Source organism: Leptodactylus fuscus, chromosome 6 (assembly GCF_031893055.1).
Source record: "Leptodactylus fuscus isolate aLepFus1 chromosome 6, aLepFus1.hap2, whole genome shotgun sequence".
Classification (NCBI taxonomy): domain Eukaryota; kingdom Metazoa; phylum Chordata; class Amphibia; order Anura; family Leptodactylidae; genus Leptodactylus; species Leptodactylus fuscus.
The window spans coordinates 22602025-22620038 of record NC_134270.1 but is presented as its reverse complement, the minus strand read 5'-3'; the positions used below and the strand labels follow the sequence as shown (position 1 = coordinate 22620038).

General features: G+C 46.2%; 1 protein-coding gene across 1 annotated transcript; it reads left to right on the top strand.

Moving 5' to 3' along the window:
* The first annotated feature begins 9332 nt into the window (after positions 1-9332).
* NOL11 (nucleolar protein 11) lies at positions 9333-17796 on the top strand. The gene is made up of 18 exons (XM_075278422.1): positions 9333-9504; positions 10144-10257; positions 10334-10390; positions 10482-10630; positions 10932-10989; positions 11064-11205; positions 11287-11466; positions 11635-11711; positions 11892-12015; positions 12635-12717; positions 12966-13037; positions 13141-13325; positions 13614-13739; positions 13998-14234; positions 14487-14565; positions 14799-14891; positions 15002-15109; positions 17519-17796. Exons 1-18 carry the CDS (start codon positions 9352-9354, stop codon positions 17633-17635), a joined length of 2154 nt encoding a protein of 717 aa, XP_075134523.1. The 5' UTR covers positions 9333-9351; the 3' UTR covers positions 17636-17796.
* Positions 17797-18014: the final 218 nt, after the last annotated feature.

The window sequence follows — 18014 nt, the reverse complement described above, 5'->3', positions numbered from 1 at the left end:
GGCTGATCATCCACAACAGCAATTGGCTAAATATAAGCGGCTCAGCGCCAACACTGTAATTTATAAATCTCTTGATGCCATACTGTAACAAATGCACTTTGTGAAGTTATTTATGTTATTATGTCCACTACGCCATTCTAGATTGCTCTATTCAGTACCTGCAGTTTGTTGTTGTAGTCGAACCCAGAACCAAGCAGAGGTAGAAAAATAAATGGACTAGGCCTCAGGACTGGCTAACCAGGTTTCTCTGCTCTGAGCTTGTTTGGGGTCCCCATTTATTAAAGTTTTGCTATCACTGTCAAAGGTCTCAAACCCAGGACCTTCCATAAGGTAGGCAGCTCCTCTCAGAGGGAAGATTTTCGATGACTAAAGGCCTCAATGGTATTTTTCTTTCCATGTGAAACGTGCCGGAATATATATGTGTGTATATAGATATACAGTGCTCAGCATAAACGATTTATGGATTAAAGGCTAAATTTTAGCACACTCAAGTTTTACGGACCTATCTATCTTCTATGGGCAATTGGCAAAGTCAAGCTTTGTGGAGTCCAGAAGCGCGGGTCGTGCACCTTGGAGTGAATTCTTAAGGAATTGGTGAGCTATCTCATTTATTGATCTTTTCTTATATTATAAATGAGTACAGCCTGACAGATTTGCAGGTTACCTTTAGTTTCCTTTCAGAAATAACATTTTCGGAGGGATATAATACTATAAAATACTCCTATAAATACGGGCCATTGACTTCAAACAGGATTTGGTAATTTGCGCACCCAAAAAAGTAATTTGTCTAACACATTCATTCAAGACCATGTTGCAAGATTATGCATAACCCAATAAGGAGCAAAGCTAAAGTATAGACTACAAAATTCTAATGAGCGAGAATTCAACCCCAGATGGATCTACATACTCATTACACAGGTGTCCAGCAGATGAGTGTCTGTACAGGGGTGTAACAAAGAGAACCCCCTCTCATTTCATGTTGTTCATGTTAACAAGACCTGAGAGAGAATAACGTTTCTTTACATAGGAGGTGCAGCAAAGCTTTTGTTCCTGGTCGCCCTCGGCAGCACAATACACATGGGTGATGGTTCCCTAGGTACAACCTCATAGAGACAGGTTAATTAAGCTGTAGTCAAATAATTAACTAATGAGACCCCAGGCATATGTAGGATACAGCGAAGAGGACACGGTGTATTTTTCTTTTCTCTCATAGGTAACAGACATGGAGACAGGATCTATCTCCCAGGAAAACGTTCAAAATGGAGACCATACACTCAGTAATAACCTTATTAGAGAGGAATGACTATATGGCGATAATAGATCTCACCGAGGCCTATCTACATACGCCAATCCTTTACAGTCATAGGACGTTCCATCAAATACCTATGCAGGAGCCTTAGAGAATTCATCATTTCCAATTCACTTGCCTCCCTTTCGGGATCTCGTCAATCCCTCGAGTTATCAATTTCTCCATGAGGGTTTCGATAAGGCTCTCAAGATAAATATGCTGAAAGTGCGGTTCACAACACTGAGTGCGCAATTACGGAAAAAATTCTCTGATCAGCATTTAATAAATACCTTCTTCAAGACTCTGAGGAACCTGAACCCAGATCCACAGAAGCCATCTCCCTCGTGGGGTTTCTCCGTGGTCTTCTCTGCCTTGATCCTGCCACCATTTGAACCTCTATAAGACACATCAATTAGATCTCTCTCTCTCTCTAAAAGCGTTCTTCTTAGTGGCAATAAGTTCTGCAAAGCGGGCAAGTGAGCTGCAAGCCCTGCCCTATAAAGAGCCTTACTTTAGGGACTTAGAGGATTGCCTGCTGTTAAGAACTATGCCCGGTTTCTGCCTAAAATTCTGTCATTCAAGAATATTAATCAGAAGATTTTTTTGCCTGTATTTTTTCTCCATCCACAAGAAGAGGAACAAGAGAAATTGCAAACTCTAGATGTCAGAAAAGCTGTATTTTTTATATTCAGACAACATCATTGTTCCAGCTGGAAGAGAATCTTTCTTCAGTCTTTGGGTCCCAACAAGGGCATAAAAGGCAGCAGAGCCACATTGGCCAGGTGGATTAGATCAACCATTGAAAAATTATGGGGATAATGTGACTCCTTAGGGAGAGACCACCTTTTCAGGTGTGTGGAGACTTATACAACCATAGTTGCTCCACTGCAAGGGAACATGCGAAGAATATGCAAATCTGTCTCCGAAGATGTAAACAGGGAGACAGTGCCTCTGTTATGCCGCCCTCTATATCAAGCACCCTAAACATCATGCCCGACTTTCCCAGAAGTCTACTGCATAATGCAGGGTTATAACCAAATCAATTTCTCAGCTACGGATGGCACCGTTTCTGTCTGGTTGGACTTCATCAGAGCAGCCTAGAGAGAACTTCTACCAAATCAGTACTCTCTAGGCTGCGCTGATGAAGTCCAACCAGGCCGTTACCTCCTGGAGTAACCCTAGCAGGTAATAGGCCTTATTTACTAACCAATCCTCACTCCTGCTCATGGCCTCCTCTGCACAGCGGATGCGGCTGTGAGCTGGAGTGGGGTTCCATAAGTGAGGTAAGAGTATTTACTGGAAAAATCCAAACAAATACTGCTATTATTATACTGTGGGGTTTCTTCAGACCCCAGAGTATAATGATCGGAAGTCCAGGGAAGGTGTGCGAACATAAAAACTCACCTCTCCTGTGCTCCGGTATGACTCCCTGCAATCTTTGGGCCTCTGTATTGATGTTACAGACGTCACATGAGTCAGGCTGACATCATTATGCTTTGCGACACTGGCCTGCCCCACGTGACGTCTGTGCCGATATTGAAGAGGGCTGAAAGCAGTAGAGATTGTGCTGGAGCCAGTGAGAGGTAAGTACCACTGGTTTTTATGTTAGTCACCTACCCTCGGCCTCCAATCATTATACTCCAGAGGTGCAGGTGAATCTGATGATTTTTAACAAGTTTCTTAATATCAGGCTCAAATTTACTCAAAAACAGCCGTAAGTCACTGCGTTCCGTAGTGTGCAAACAATTTCTCTTTTTAGTTAGCAGTGTTGCCACAGCACTAAGTCCACGTTCACACAAATAGGACGATGGGAATGCTATCAAAAATCATTGAACAGTCGACCACAATCCAGGGTACAGTTGTGGGATTGGCTTTTGTTAAAACTTGATTGCTCACGGGCTACCTACGAAAGCCACGATAAATTATTTATTTTATACACTCAAACAGAACAGGAATCAGAACAAAATAATCCATGTAGTCTAGTAGGAAGGTTTTGATTTTAGTTTAAAATATTAGAAAAACACAAAACAAGCCATCATCCCCCTAAACCTCTTCAACATCCCCCAATTTTCTCTGGGCCCTTTATTGCTTCAAGCGCCCACAAGGGGGCATTATCGCCCACTTTGAGAAAGACTGCTCTAGTGTCTGAAAAGACCTGAGAGGATAATAATAGTTTGTGTGTGGTCCACTATCCTACTAATGTTTGTATGTTTGTTACTCAATCACGGCTGAATGGATTTGAATGAAATTTGGCACATAGATAGTTTTACAAACACAAAACTGGAACAGGCCAGATGGTTATCGACACTCAACATATCCAACTACAGGTTCAAGTATAAAAAATATATACCTTTATTAACACAATGTTAAAAATTATATACATCAATATAGAGAAATACACATATACTGGACAGATGCAAAACACCGTATAAAACAGTACACATAGATGAATCTTAGTGAAATAGTATTGCACATATATATATAGTAAGATGAACTACACCTGATGCAACCTCCACAAACAATTTATTAAATAATCACACTACCCGAATGCAGCTAAACTACTCTCCTAGTATCGACTAAGCATGTATATAGTCATAATATCCTGATTGCAGAAAGAACACTCTCCTTAATTCCACATAAAGTCAGAAAATGACCAATAATATGTATTTCCGAAGCAGGAACAGGGATAAACCCATGTTTACAACATATTGTCATCAGGGAGGCAGAGCCGCAGGTATAATGCACACATAATGTAAAATACAATAAGGATAGGTCTACATCAAGAAGAAATATGCCATCTTACCCATATAGAATCACTGTGATGTAAGGCAAGAACACCTAGTGTCTGTTTGTCAGCCCGACGCACGTTTCGGCACGCTAAGCCTTCTTCTCCCTACGGACGCCGATGAGCTGAATACATATGCGTTTGAAGCAGGAGCTGTCACAGCTCAGCTCCTGCTTTAACGCTGAGCTCCGGCATTTGTAGCCACGATGTGATGATGTCACATCGCGCCTACAATATGTGTATGAGGGAGAGAGCTGCGGGGGAACGAGGAAAGGTGAGTGTGTGTGTGAACAGCATGACACTGGGGCAGATGGAGAGGGGAGAACGGCATGACACTGGGGCAGATAGAGGGGGAGAGAACAGCATGACACTGGGGCAGATGGAGGGGGGAGAACAGCATGACACTGGGGCAGATAGAGGGGGAGAGAACAGCATGACACTGGGGCAGATGGAGGGGGGAGAACAGCATGACACTGGGGCAGATGGAGGGGGGAGAATGGCATGACACTGGGGCAGATGGAGGGGGGAGAATGGCATGACACTGGGGCAGATGGAGGGGGGAGAACAGCATGACACTGGGGCAGATGGAAGGGGGAGAATGGCATGACACTGGGGCAGATGGAGGGGGGGAGAACAGCATGACACTGGGGCAGATGAAGGGGGGAGAACGGCATGACACTGAGGCAGATGAAGGGGGGAGAACGGCATGACACTGGGGCAGATGAAGGGGGAGAACGGCATAACACTGGGGCAGATGAAGGGGGAGAGAACAGCATGACACTGGGGCAAATGAAGGGGGGGAGAACGGCATGACACTGGGGCAGATGAAGGGGGAGAGAACAGCATGACACTGGGACAAATGAAGGGGAGAACGGCATGACACTGGGGCAAATAAAGGGGAAGAGAACGGCATGACATTGGGGCAAATGAAGGGGGAGAGAACGGCATGACACTGGGGCAAATGAAAAGGGTGAAAGGGTATGTAAAGGGTGAAATCTTTGGTGACGCCTGCAAAATAAACTGACATGGGGCAGAATGAGAAACAGATCAGGATACACTGCAGATATAGGAAAGCATTGTACCTATAGGGGAGGAACCCTATATGTATATACAGTATATGGTCTGTATACAATGCATAGAACACAGGTCTATATGTGCAACCACCAGGGGCGCTATTACAACGAAATGGTTAACCCCTCTCTATCCTGGATACACTAAATCTAGAGTAAAGCTCATTGTAAGAGGGGGCAGAATTTTCACGTACCCTTAGTGCCAGAGTGCCCCATAAAGATTAGAGTGCCCCCAAAGAAGATGAGAGTGCCCCCATAAAGATTAGTGTCCTTATAAAGATTACAGTGCCCCATATAGAAGATAAGAGTGTCCCCATTAAGATTACAGTGCCCCCATAAAGAAGAGTAGAGTGTCCCAATAACCATTGTCAGAGCCCTTTCAAATGATTATGTTTTTTATAGACACCCAGGAACATGTATTACACATATATTCTTTCCATACATATTAGTAGTAACACTTTCTATAATAATGGACTATGGGCACGGCCGGCCCTCATATAGCGCTCACTTCTTCCTCATCTACTAATAATGCAGCACTAGAAGTCGCCATAAATGGTCTCTCCCAATCCTCAGGACACTGGACTGTCCCCCATGATGCCAACCACACAAGTGTATGTGTCAGTGCAGGACAATGGAACACTGCCAGGCAGGAGCTACCTGAGTGTCTCACGGCCATGACATCACGTCACCTGCGCACGGCCAACTGACATTCAGTTCTTAACTGTCGACGGCGGAGAGAAGAAGCGTTTCTAAAGATTTCTACGGATATTTTTTGCCTTACTGGATTTATTATTGGACTAGTGAGACGACCAGAATGGCGTCCATTGGAAGAGGAGATGACGAAGAGGAGAAGAAGAGAGAAGAGGAGAGTGATGGAGGAGAGAAGAAGAGAGAAGAGGAGCGTGATGGAGGAGAGAAAAAGAGAGAAGAGGAAGAGGGAAGAGGACAGCGATAATGGACCAAAGGAGAAGAACAAGAAGAGAAGATCTGAGGATAAAAGATCGGAGGACCAAGAGCCGACCCCTGGCAGCAGCCACGACGCTGAAACATCAGGCCCCTACCCCGGCTTTAACATCAGCCGCTTCATCCTCCACAAGATGTTGGGTAGGGGCAGCTTTGGCAAAGTAAGTTTTATCACTTCTTATTCATTTTGACCCCATTTTATTTCCTGATGTCAACATTGCAGACTGGGTAGATATTAATTGTAGTCTAGGTCTATGGGGCGACTGTTAGGAGACTTTCCTGCCCCCATGACCACTGTTATAGGCCCCATATCTCATCTGTTCTGTGTATCACCATAGTTAGGTTTAGTGTTAATATAAAGGGGTACTCTGACTCATGGAGGATCTCAGGATCAGAGCTGTGGGGGGCGGCCTGTTTATATCCATGTCCTTGTCTATGCTATACAATACATACATTGATCCAATGTGAATAAGGCTCTATTCTGATCATGTAATCCATATCTTGCAGTTTTTTATTTGCACAGAGACATTAGTATGGTAGATTACCCTTCTGTGTAGAAAATGGATCCGTTTTTTTTAACATTGATCTCTATGTATACGGACGACCATCTGGTGGCATCCATTAAACGGATCAGAAAAATAGATGAAAAAAAACTCGTGATCTAAATTGAGCCGAATGCTGATCCCAAACCGATCCACCCAAAAAGCCATCTTGTGCCTATTCTGTCCATTCCCATTTGGTAATAGTAGAGTCCCCCTTTTATGGCCTTTCCATACACAATCCCAGAGCTGACACTACATGATGTGAATGAGCCCCTTTTCCTTTTAGATGTTATAACCATTTTCTATTTGTCTCCTTCAGGTTTTCTTGGCATCAGTCCCTGGCCGACAGACCTTCATGGCCATGCCATCAAGACCATCGAGAAAACAGAGGACGATATGGAGACCATCCTGAGAGAGCAGCAGATACTCGCCGCTGCCAGAGAATGTCCCTTCATATGCCACCTCTATGCCGCACACCACTCTGAGCAGCAGGCGTACTTCATCACCGAGTATCTGTCTGGCGGCAGCCTGGAAGACTTGATCGAGATGTGCGGCTGCCTGAACATCAGCAACGTAAGGTAAGAAAAAGGGGTAAATACCGAGGGAAGGTAGAGAAGATAAAAGCTGAGGTCGAGGGATGTAGTCAGGGATTTGCTAACACTGAGATTTCTCTTTGTTCTTCCCATGAGATTCTACACGGCAGAGATTATTTGCGGACTTCAGTTCCTCCATGGACAAGGCATCGTCCACCGGTAATAACTTTCTTCCTTCTATGTCTCTCCTTTACATTCTGGATTTCATGCACCCAGCTTTCCTAGGGTCCTGTCTGGCTATTCTGCCTGGTCTTGCATTTACCCATCCCCCGTCTCCATTGTCACTGGGCAGATCGTCATTTTCTTCTCTTATTTCATTACAGTGATATCAAGCCGATGAACATCATGTTGGATGCAGAAGGGCACATCCGTATCATCGACCTGGGGCCCGAGATGGAATCACCGCCTCCACCAAAATCTGTGGCGTGACGGGCACCTTCAACTATATGGCCCCAGAGGTGCACTTCAAACCAGGATATGGCATAGCAGTGGACTGGTGGAGCTTGGGAATCGTGGTGTCCAAGATGGCAACAGGACGCCACCCGTTGTATGAAGGTTTGATCCGATGGGAAGCCTTTATAGCCAAGCTCACCAAGAAGCCCAAATTTCCACCTGACTTTGATGCGGACTTGAAACTTGTCCTTGTCTTTATTCTCATTGGATGTCCTTGTAGTTAATGTTGTTCAGGCCTCAATGTCCTTTCCCCAGCACTCGGGATCCTCAGGGGTTTCCAATCTTACTTAAATCTATAGGTGGTTTGTACAGAGCCCCTAAAACGGGTTGTCAGCTCTTTACCATTTTCTGTAACCTGTGGTCGGACCTGACTGCAAGTGTTCACTTTCCTTACAGCGCCTCTAGAGGTAGTAAAGTATAACACACTTTTCACTAACATCACTGGGTTCTCCATGGACCTGTTGGGTCTTCTTTTAATCCCTTTCCATTCTGGCTAATAGTTGGTGGTCCTGACTGGAGGACCCCACTCTATTACCTCAGAATTCCCTGAGGCAGTATGAAAATGGGTTTTCTAGTAGATGCTATTTTATTAGAATATAGATGTAAATATACTCTGACTATTGTATAGAGTCATGTGATCACTGTATACACTGCCTACTAGGGTTGAGCGATCGGGATCGGAAAAGATCAGATCCCGATCGAGTAAATTTCACTTCACGATCAGGTTCCAATCCTGCCTAAAATAGATCGGGAACAGAATTCCGTACCCACCCACGCTCTCCTAAGCCACAACAAGCCCCGCCTACTCCCAGCAACAGTAACACTAGCCTAGGGAGGTGGGGGCGCACATGGCGCTCTGAAGGCATGTGAATAAGAGAGAACCGGATGGAGAAGAATGGGGATCTGTGCAGGTAAGTGGACACCAGGGGGACTAAGTAGCCAGAGGATTTTTTATTTAATCACTAGACAGCGTGGAGTCCAAAAATTGAAGCGTTCAATTTTTGGACTCCATGCTGTGTAGTGAATAGGATCATTTTTAAAATCCGATCTTCGATCATTAAAAAATCCCATTGGCTTGCATTAGGATCGGAATTGGGATCAGATGGAAAATGATCGGAAATCGGATTTTAAAAACGATCCTGAAATCTCAAGATCGGCTCAACCCTTCTGCCTGCCATTTATCACAGTCCGGCGTTTGGGGTGCCCCATGTTTCCTTCTACGAGGTCGTGCCTATTTTTTGTATCACAAGCCTGAAGATGTGCTGACTATGCCGCTTTCTGATTGTGCCCGTGTCACACAATGATAGGGTGGCATCGCTGGCCCTGTGCACTCAGTAGTCACATGATGACACTTTCACATGTTTTATCATTGTCACTTTATTGAACACTCTGGACACAGGTCATGGTCTTGTGTGTGAAATGATGAGCGACTCCTCACTGACAGGGGGCGCACACCACAGTCTGTGGCCATACTGCAGCTCCATAGAGTCACAGGCTGTTGCCTTCAATTCCGGCCGCCAGGGGCCGCTGCTCTCCTCTCACGGGTGTCACCTCTTCCTCCGGCCGCCAGAGGTCACTGTTCCCTTGCGCTCTGTGAAATCCTCTTGCATGATCTCGTTCTCTCGGTGGTGACGTCATTGTCGTGCAGCCGGCCAAGATGGCGGCGTTGTGTGAGGAGTTCACGTTGTGCGGGCTACCCACCGGGATCGAAGGGAGGCGGCAGCAGATCGGACTGCAGGGTGTGGAGGAGGCTGAGGAGCAGGACACGGTGCTAGTGACGGACAGCGACAGGACGGTGACTTTATACAAGGTAAAGAGCTGCTGCAGGACCCACGTGTGTGAGTGAGAGGGCTGCGGGAGGAGATTGGCTGTGTGGGGAAGTCAGTTACCATGCTGGAAACCAATGGGAGAGGGGGGGGGGCTTACTCTGACTCCTCTATCAATGGGGGTTTCACTCTGTGGCACCTCATTATATGGCGCGGTCCTCTGTGCGGGGGCCCCTCGGCGTGGCGCGGTCCTCTGTGCGGGGCCCCTCGGCGTGGCGCAGTCCTCTGTGCGGGGCCCCTCGGCGTGGCGCGGTCCTCTGTGCTGGGACCCATGGCGCAACGGATTCCTCTGTGCGGGGCCCTTCGCCGTGGCGGAGTCCTCTGTGCGGGGACCCATGGCGCAACGGATTCCTCTGTGTGGGGCCCCTCGCCGTGGCGGATTCCTCTGTGCGGGGCCCCTCGCCGTGGCGGAGTCCTCTGTGCGGGGCCCTTCGCCGTGGCGGAGTCCTCTGTGCGGGGCCCTTCGCCGTGGCGGAGTCCTCTGTGCGGGGCCCCTCGCCGTGGCGCGGTCCTCTGTGCGGGGACCCATGGTGCAACGGATTCCTCTGTGCGGGGCCCCTCGCCGCCGGCGCAGTCCTCTGTGCGGGGCCCCTCACCCTGTAACCCTTTGTGTCTCTCACCAGGTGTCTGATCTGAAGCCGCTGGGCACTTGGGCGGTCAAGCAGGGGCAGCACATCACATGCCCAGCAGTTTACAATCACATCAGTGGGGAGTACGTGCTTGTACATGACGATAAGGTAAGTGTCGTTGTCTTGTGAAGCTTCTCATGGTCCTACGTTATCATGGTCACTCACCATTGTGTTCTGTCCTCAGGTACTCAGAGTCTGGAAAGATGATGATGTCAGCTTAGATAAGGTCTTTAAAGCCACGGTATGTGCCCCCCTCTGTGAGACCCTGTCCCATCTATATCACATACAACATTTTGTCCCCCTGACCCCCTTATTTCTTCTTTGCCCTGCAGCTCTCCGCTGACGTTTATGGAGTTCACAGCCTCCCAGACACGGAGCCCATTGTCTTGTTTCAGGGAGGAGCCCTGACATATTTAGATGATTTACTTGCTAATCCACAGCAAGAAATCAAGACCATTGTAACAGAAGACGAAAAGATCACGTAAGTTATTTCTTGGTGGTATAAAGTGGCCTCCAAATGGGGCAATTCCATCTTATATGCCTGTCCCTGATAATGGGCTGATCACTGACCCCTATGTGTGGTGTTAATGGGGAGGTGGCTGGCAGGATCATGGACACAATGATAGATCACATGTTGTCAAGGAATTGCAGTGGCTCAGCAGCTGACAGGTCACAGGTTGTTGGGAAATTCTGGGAGTTGTAGTAGCACAACAGCCGGTAGGTGGGAGACTGCAAGCATCTTCCATGCTCTAATGAGTTTTACTTTCCCTCTTCCCCCGCAGCTGGTCAGAGGCATTGGTGTATGACGGGAAGCCAGTACTGATCTTCATTACAGAGAAGGTAAGTTTGGAACGTCTGCGCTGTTTCCTGCAGCTGGTGATTGGTTCCTGATTTAATTGTGTCAATTTCCACAGCATCCGGATTGGTTTGTGTACACATGGCGTCCTGTGTTCAGTGCATGTCAGAGGTGGAGGCTGCCGCCGGTTATAGATGGATCCAAAGTGTTGGACTTTTCAGCAAGGATAAAGAACAAAATGGTGTCCCTGGCAATATTATGTAAGTGAGGGGGTCATGAATTGGGAGTGGGGGGTTGGTAAGGTCTGACTTTGAGATAACCGCTTTACTCCTTTTCTGCAGACTCCAGTGGACATGTGCGCCAATCTGAGGTTTCCCTCACACCATCTGACCAGGAGATTGAGCCGGAGCTTACAGTGTCTCCACTACTCCAGTTACCTGACCCTGTGGATAGCGGATCATTAATTATTCTCCACGACTCTTATATAGCAACACTCACGTCCTGCGCTGCACAGCAGAAAGGTAGTGACTCCTGCCTCACTAATTCTGCACTATATATATAATATATATACATATAATATATATACATATAAACTAGTGCATCTGCCATTGGACAAAAGCATGATGACCCTAACAATGGTGCATACATCTTTACTAATTCTATGCCGGATTCCCTCCCTCTACCTGTAGATCGCCTCTGTATATGGAACACTTCCTTCCAGACGTTACAGGACTGCAAGGAGTATTCACAGAAAACATGGACTCAGGTAATGACATGAGACGCACAACTTGCAGTGATGAGTCGCGCTTCCCCTTTTCCTGACCAGTGGTTATTCCATCTGACGCGTGTTCAGCCACTGGGTAGTAGAGGATCAGTATATAGCACCTCAGTTTATTGTGAAACGGGGACAAGAACCTGTCCGTCATCTTTTGTATTTTGCTTCCAGCTCTGGAGCCATGACAGTAAGCTGTACATCCCGCACGCTAACTCCCTGCTGGTGGTACGTTACACTTGTGAGCCATCCTGTCTGGCATCTGCACTTGGCAAGGGCAAAGGAACACATACGTCAGGTAAGTGCTTGACCACGGCCACTCAAGATTATCGGTTCTGACCACTGACATTACAGGTGCAAATACTGAGACATTATTCCTCCTGCTGCCACTCTTTTTCCGCTGCGTATACACCACTATCGCTCACCGTTTTCAGTGCATATTAACACTTATGACCTCTGGAGAAAGAGAACTTGTACAAACCTAATAATTCTCACAACTGAAGGTTTGTTGCATTTCTTTTCATTCTGGACCATCCTCTGTGAGCTGTATCTAATGTATCCGTCTGGAGCCCAGACTGTTGAGGGTTGTCTAGACCAGGGATTTCAGCTGTTGCAAAACTACAACTTGCAGCATGTCCTGGCTGCACACGGCTTGCTGGGATTTGTAGTTTCCCCAGAGCTCTAATAGTTGTCATGGCATACTGTGATTTGTAGTTTTGTAAGTATGGGTTGCGATTGGTTTAGACCGTATCAGCGAATTTAGCTATGTGAGCAGGACCCTCAGTATGTAACATCCACATCTGAGCCGTGTGCATCTCACCCCTGTATGAAGGACCTGCTTTATGTATCGTCTTCATCTCAGCTGTGTGAGCAGGACCTGCAGTTTTGTAATGTGTGCTTCTCTTTTTTTTTCCCAGCCCCAGAAGCTGTGTCTGTAATTAATTGGGAAACATTGACTGGGAAAACTGCACCACCCAAATCGGCTGCAACCAGGAGAACTGTAAGTTCAGAGAGTCTAAAGATGGCTGAAAGCTGATGTGTAGTGACTGATCCCTTGTGACTAAAGCCTATACCCCCAGCCCATAGGACACTAGACTCCTCTGAATCCTCTGACCTCAGAGCAAGGCCCCCTGTATAGTCCATGTGTATGCCTAGCTCAAAACGTATGATGTATCCTGACACACTGTAACAAAAATTCCGCTGTCATGTGTCATGACCGTTTCAGTCTCTGAATTTTGTGTTTTCCAGCCTAGAGCAAAAAAGCCTCCAAGCAAAAGTGATGAGCAGAATTCATATGTGGAGATTGTGTCAGATATCCAGGTACATGCCAAGTTTCCATGTTTTGGATGGACGCTCCTTCTCTCCATGTTTATTTGGTCTGTTCTGTATAGTATGAGTATCTCATCTTTTTTTTTATTTTCAGACAGCGCCAGAAAGTCAGATCCCCTCCTTGGTGCAGCGGGTCTGGTTCAACACAGAGCTGTCACACTTCCAGATTGCTATCAGTAATGTGACACAAGGACTGGTGACCCGTTGCAAGAGGGAGCCCACGTTTTACCCGCAGACGTCAATCATAAAACTCATCGAGTCCGGCATGTTATCTTACAGGTACAGCTCACTGCATTACTTCATGGCGTACTCCTGTCACATCCAGAGCTGCAACCATAACATATTCCCATGGTATCAACACTGTTTCTCAGAGAATGCACCCCTGCAGAATACAGTAAATATAATGGGCATGTTATGTTCTGCAGCAGCCGTGTTTTGAATGCAGCTCTGTATGTGAGTGGAGTGTTACTTCTGACGTAACTCAGGATATGTCTTCGATAATGGGGGTGGAGGGGGCAGTATAATTAGGAATTTGTTCAGTGGGTCACTCTATTGTTTGTATTGCAGCTTGTGCCCAGATCTGATGACCCTTTGCTTGGAGAAGCAGGACGTGCAGGCATTGAAGTTGTGCCTGGACAGATTTACCGATGTGCCAGAGGCCGTCCTGTGCTTGTGTCTAAAGGCCTTTCTCAGGTGGGTGCTACATTATTTGCAGTCATTGAATCTATTCCTGCTCACACAGCTGAGGTTTTGTTACATAGTAGCTGCACACCTCTATCTTCCTGTCTGAACCCCAGACTGGTATCTCTGCACATTGTAACAAGTCCTCCACTGTGTGAGCAGGCCTAGATTAGGGTTCAGAATCTGTTCAGTTTAGTGCCAGCTAGTGTTCATAAGTTGCAGGCTGTTTCCTTGTTCTTGACTTTGTGGACGATGTGTTTGATCCTTCAGTGTTGATGAAGAAGTCCTCGGTAAAGCGATGATCGAGACAAACACTGCGGCATCTTACATCCAGGAGAGTGAACTGCCGGTGGAGGCAATGGAGCTGGAACCAGCAACTATCATGCAGAATGGCTTCAGCCCCCCTGCCTTGGAGGAGGACAGCTCTGACGCCCAGATGTTGCACAAGATGGCTCCCAAAGCAGAGATAGGGGGCTCGCCAGTCAGCCTAAGACGCGCTGTCCTCTTGTATCCTTTGACACGTACCAATATCATCTGTTGCTTTTGGAAAACCATCAGCAAGATGCTGTAGACAGACCTTATAATTGTAATGTTGAATCAAATCATCTGCGAAGGAGAAGAAATGTGTGAAAAAGTCAGTGTGGGAAGTGGCAGCACATGCAGCTAGTTTCAGGGCTGCTGCGCCACCTGCTGGTGACTTCAATCTTACATGTATAGGGTATGATCTGTGATCTTTGTTTCCTAAATGCCTGTGTTCAGAAATTCAATCCTCACATCCCCATTCAGTGAGACCTTTCTTCTGCCTCCTCTGAAGGATCTCTCCTCTGAACAAGTCGTGGTATGTATCCTCAATCATTGTCTTATACACTGCTCTTAGGACCTGTTCACATCTGCATCATAGTTTCTATTATAACCGAACACCATTACAGATAAGACTTAGTGGTCTCCACTGACTTGTATTGGGTCCCATCATGCTGTCACAGGAGTAATAGTGCTGCATGCTTTACTGCTCTTGTCTTGTGAACAGGGTCTGATCTAGTTTCTATTTAACAAATCCTTGTTCCACTGCAGCTCCTCCTGAGTTACCTCAACTACCTTTACAAGAAATGCAACGAGAACTTCGCCCTGAAGCTTCCAGGAGAGGAGCGGCTGTCAGTCACACAGGTAGCAGGAGGAGGGAATAACATAGCGGTCATCTACATCACTAGGGCATCTGGGCTATAGGACGGGTAATGGTGGTGACTGGGCTGATCTGTCTCCCTTTCCCTTCTCAGATATTAGACTGGATGAATCTGGTCCTTGATGCCAACTTCACCGTCCTGGTTCTGCTGCCCAAAGCTAAACCCTTGATCCGCAACCTGCAGAAGTTTGTGAGGTCCCAGGTGAGTGTAACTATCTATACTACTGCCATAGAGATTCTGAGCTGGCACTGCCTGTATGCTACAGTCCGCCTCTAAAATGGCTTCTGATAACTGAGAGCAATAGACTGGATTTCCAGATCCTACAGTCAGGCTCTCCTGAGATGGTTGCATCAGTGTAGAGCTATACTCATTACTTTCCTGCACTGACACATTGTAACAAATCCCTTCGCTATAGGATTAGTGCTTGAATGTTGGAACATTTCCAGTTACTGGCAGGAAGTGACGCTGGGTTCACACCTGCGTCTGGGGTCTCCGTTCTATGGTTTCCGTCTTCTGCATGCCAGAAGACGGAAAGCATAGACCGGGTCCGGCCGTGCACGGCGGTGAGCGTTTTGCGCTCTCCGCCGCGAAACCGGATTTTTTTTTATCCGGACACAGAGTACTGCATGTCCGACTCTGTGTCCGGATTATAAAACCCGGTTTCGCAGCGGAGAGCGCAAAACGCTCACCGCCGCGCACGGCCGGACAGCTTTCTCACCCATTCAAATGAATGGGTGAGAAAGTCTCCTGCAGGTTTCCGTATCCTGCCTGTGTTTTAGGCAGGAAACGGAAACCTAAGTACGGAGACCGGGCCGCAGATGTGAACGAGCCCTGAGATGTGCAAACCGTAAACATCAACTACAACAAGAGCTCAGACTCCCTAAAACACGAATACAGAAGATAGGCAGGATTTTGCTGTTATTCACTAATATGTTAAAAAGCTATACTGCACCTACCAAACACTGTGAAAACAAAATCTAACTTTTTTCAGAGTACACAGCATATCGTATATAAAAACACAATTTAATAGTTCATATATACAACCACCTTCATGCGACTTTGCGGCAAACAGAGATTACAAGCAAAAATTGCACAAAAATTCTAATTTGCCACTAAAGTGCGGCTCAAGCAATCCCTGCCTGCAAACATAATGTACTGTCCATAAAACTGCAATATGTGAGGAGTTCATACATACCACACATGTATATATTTACAGGGGCGGGTGTTAAAGAAAACGTCAAAATTGCAGAAATGCACCAACCCATTTTGTGCATGCAAATTAAATAGGACTTTACATAAAAATGTTATTTTCCATCCCCTATAATAATTTTCATCTCTAGTGATAATCGTTATTACTATTATTTTAGTGTGTAACGGACATCGCTCAGGTATAGACAGGACAGGGATTGGGTGAAATGTAAACTTTATTTGCGACTTTATGTATATGTTGTGTAAATGTTTGGTGCAACTTTTTTTTTGGTGCTGCGACCTGGACAATTGTAAACGTCTGGGTCACAGCGCCAATACACTTCCTGGTTATGTTCAGGGGGTATTACATAAGAATACCCCACTAGAAAAGCTCAGGGGGGAATTACATTATAACTGTATGTGATGTGACAATCAGAGAGCAAATGTCCCTGCCACCCCCCTCCTGGTGTCACATAGAAGTTATGTACAGAGTCATATTGTTTCTCTGTCTGCTGGATTGCTTGTGCCCCCTCCTTTTTTCCTATTACAGTTCGCAAATTGCTTGCTTAGACAGGAGGGAGGGGGGACAGTTTAGAGCTCTATATCTTTGGACTGCCTGTACATATCTTGATGCTTTAAAATGCATTTTAAAGAGGAGAATCTCTTCTTTAAAATGATACCAAGAACTTGATGATTGAACTTACAGTTTTAGAGCGATTCACTGTTGAAAACGCTATTTGGCATTGAGATCCAACTGCAAATCTCAATTCCCGACAGCGTTTCAACAGTGAATCGCTCCAAAACTGTAAGTTCAATCATCAAGATTCTCCTCTTTACAATGCATTTTAAAGCATCAAGATATGTTGATGCAGTCCAGAGATATCGGCATTAGTAGGGAGGACGTAGTAACTACGTCCTCGGTCACTGAAGTGCCACCTTGGGAGCATGCAGAGCTACGTGCTTGGCAAGAAAAGGGTTAAAGGGGTTATCCGGTTTCTAGTGTTAATAGGCTATCAATATCGGATCTGTGGGGGTTCTGACACCTGGCACCCTCACAGATCACTAGTACCATTATTTTGTGGGAGTCCTGGGTATCGTATCCCATCAGATCTAATATTGATAGTCTATACCAGGGGTAGGGAACCTTTGGCTCTCCAGCTGCTGTGAAACTACAACTCCCATCATGCTCCATTCACTTCCATGGGAGTTCTCAGAACAGCAGAGCCAGTATGCATGCTGGGAGTTGTAGTTTTGCAACAGCTGGAGAGCCGTACGTTCCCTACCCCTGGTCTATACTAATGATAGGCCATCAATCTTAGAAACTGTATAACCCCATTATGGGGTGGCCCGCACAGTAGTCATGTGATGTAATAAAAAAGGAAAGAATGTTTGACCCAAATATGTTTTTTTTTTTTTCCCCAGATGAAATTTTTTTCAGAGTTAAACAAAATTGAAGGAAGTTTAACAGAACTCCAGAATACACAGATGGGGCGGCAGAGCCGCGGGCGCTACTCTATCGAGGTCCTGGAGCTTTACTAGTAGGATGGACATTCCCGATATTTGGATTATTTCTGTGTTTTGTAAAACGAACTCTCTGGTATGGATAAAGCATGCGGTGACTGCGCCCTTTACCAAGACGGACTCTGTACACAGTGACTGTGGCCTCTGCCGGTGTATACACTTGTATATGGCGACTGCTGATGGATTTATCTGTCTGTTATAATAAGACAAGTTTCTTAACTTCATGTCTGGTTCTTTTTGACGCCTTCTCCCTCTGTCTTTGGGCAGACACATGGTGGGAGAGCAGTGTTAGTAATAATCATCCTATACTACAGCTCTGCTCATCTTCAGATTGTGAATGAATAAAATGCCAGCCCAGCAGTGAAGACTGACACACTGGGTGTGGGGTTATTTTAAT

Bases quoted from the DNA above. Each gene is read 5' to 3' on its own strand.
- NOL11 (XM_075278422.1), top strand. From the start codon at position 9,352: ATGGCGGCGTTGTGTGAGGAGTTCACGTTGTGCGGGCTACCCACCGGG. The intron at 10,631-10,931 runs GTAAGTTATTTC...CTTCCCCCGCAG, and splicing joins ACAGAAGACGAAAAGATCAC to CTGGTCAGAGGCATTGGTGT. The intron at 11,712-11,891 runs GTAATGACATGA...TTTTGCTTCCAG, and splicing joins CACAGAAAACATGGACTCAG to CTCTGGAGCCATGACAGTAA.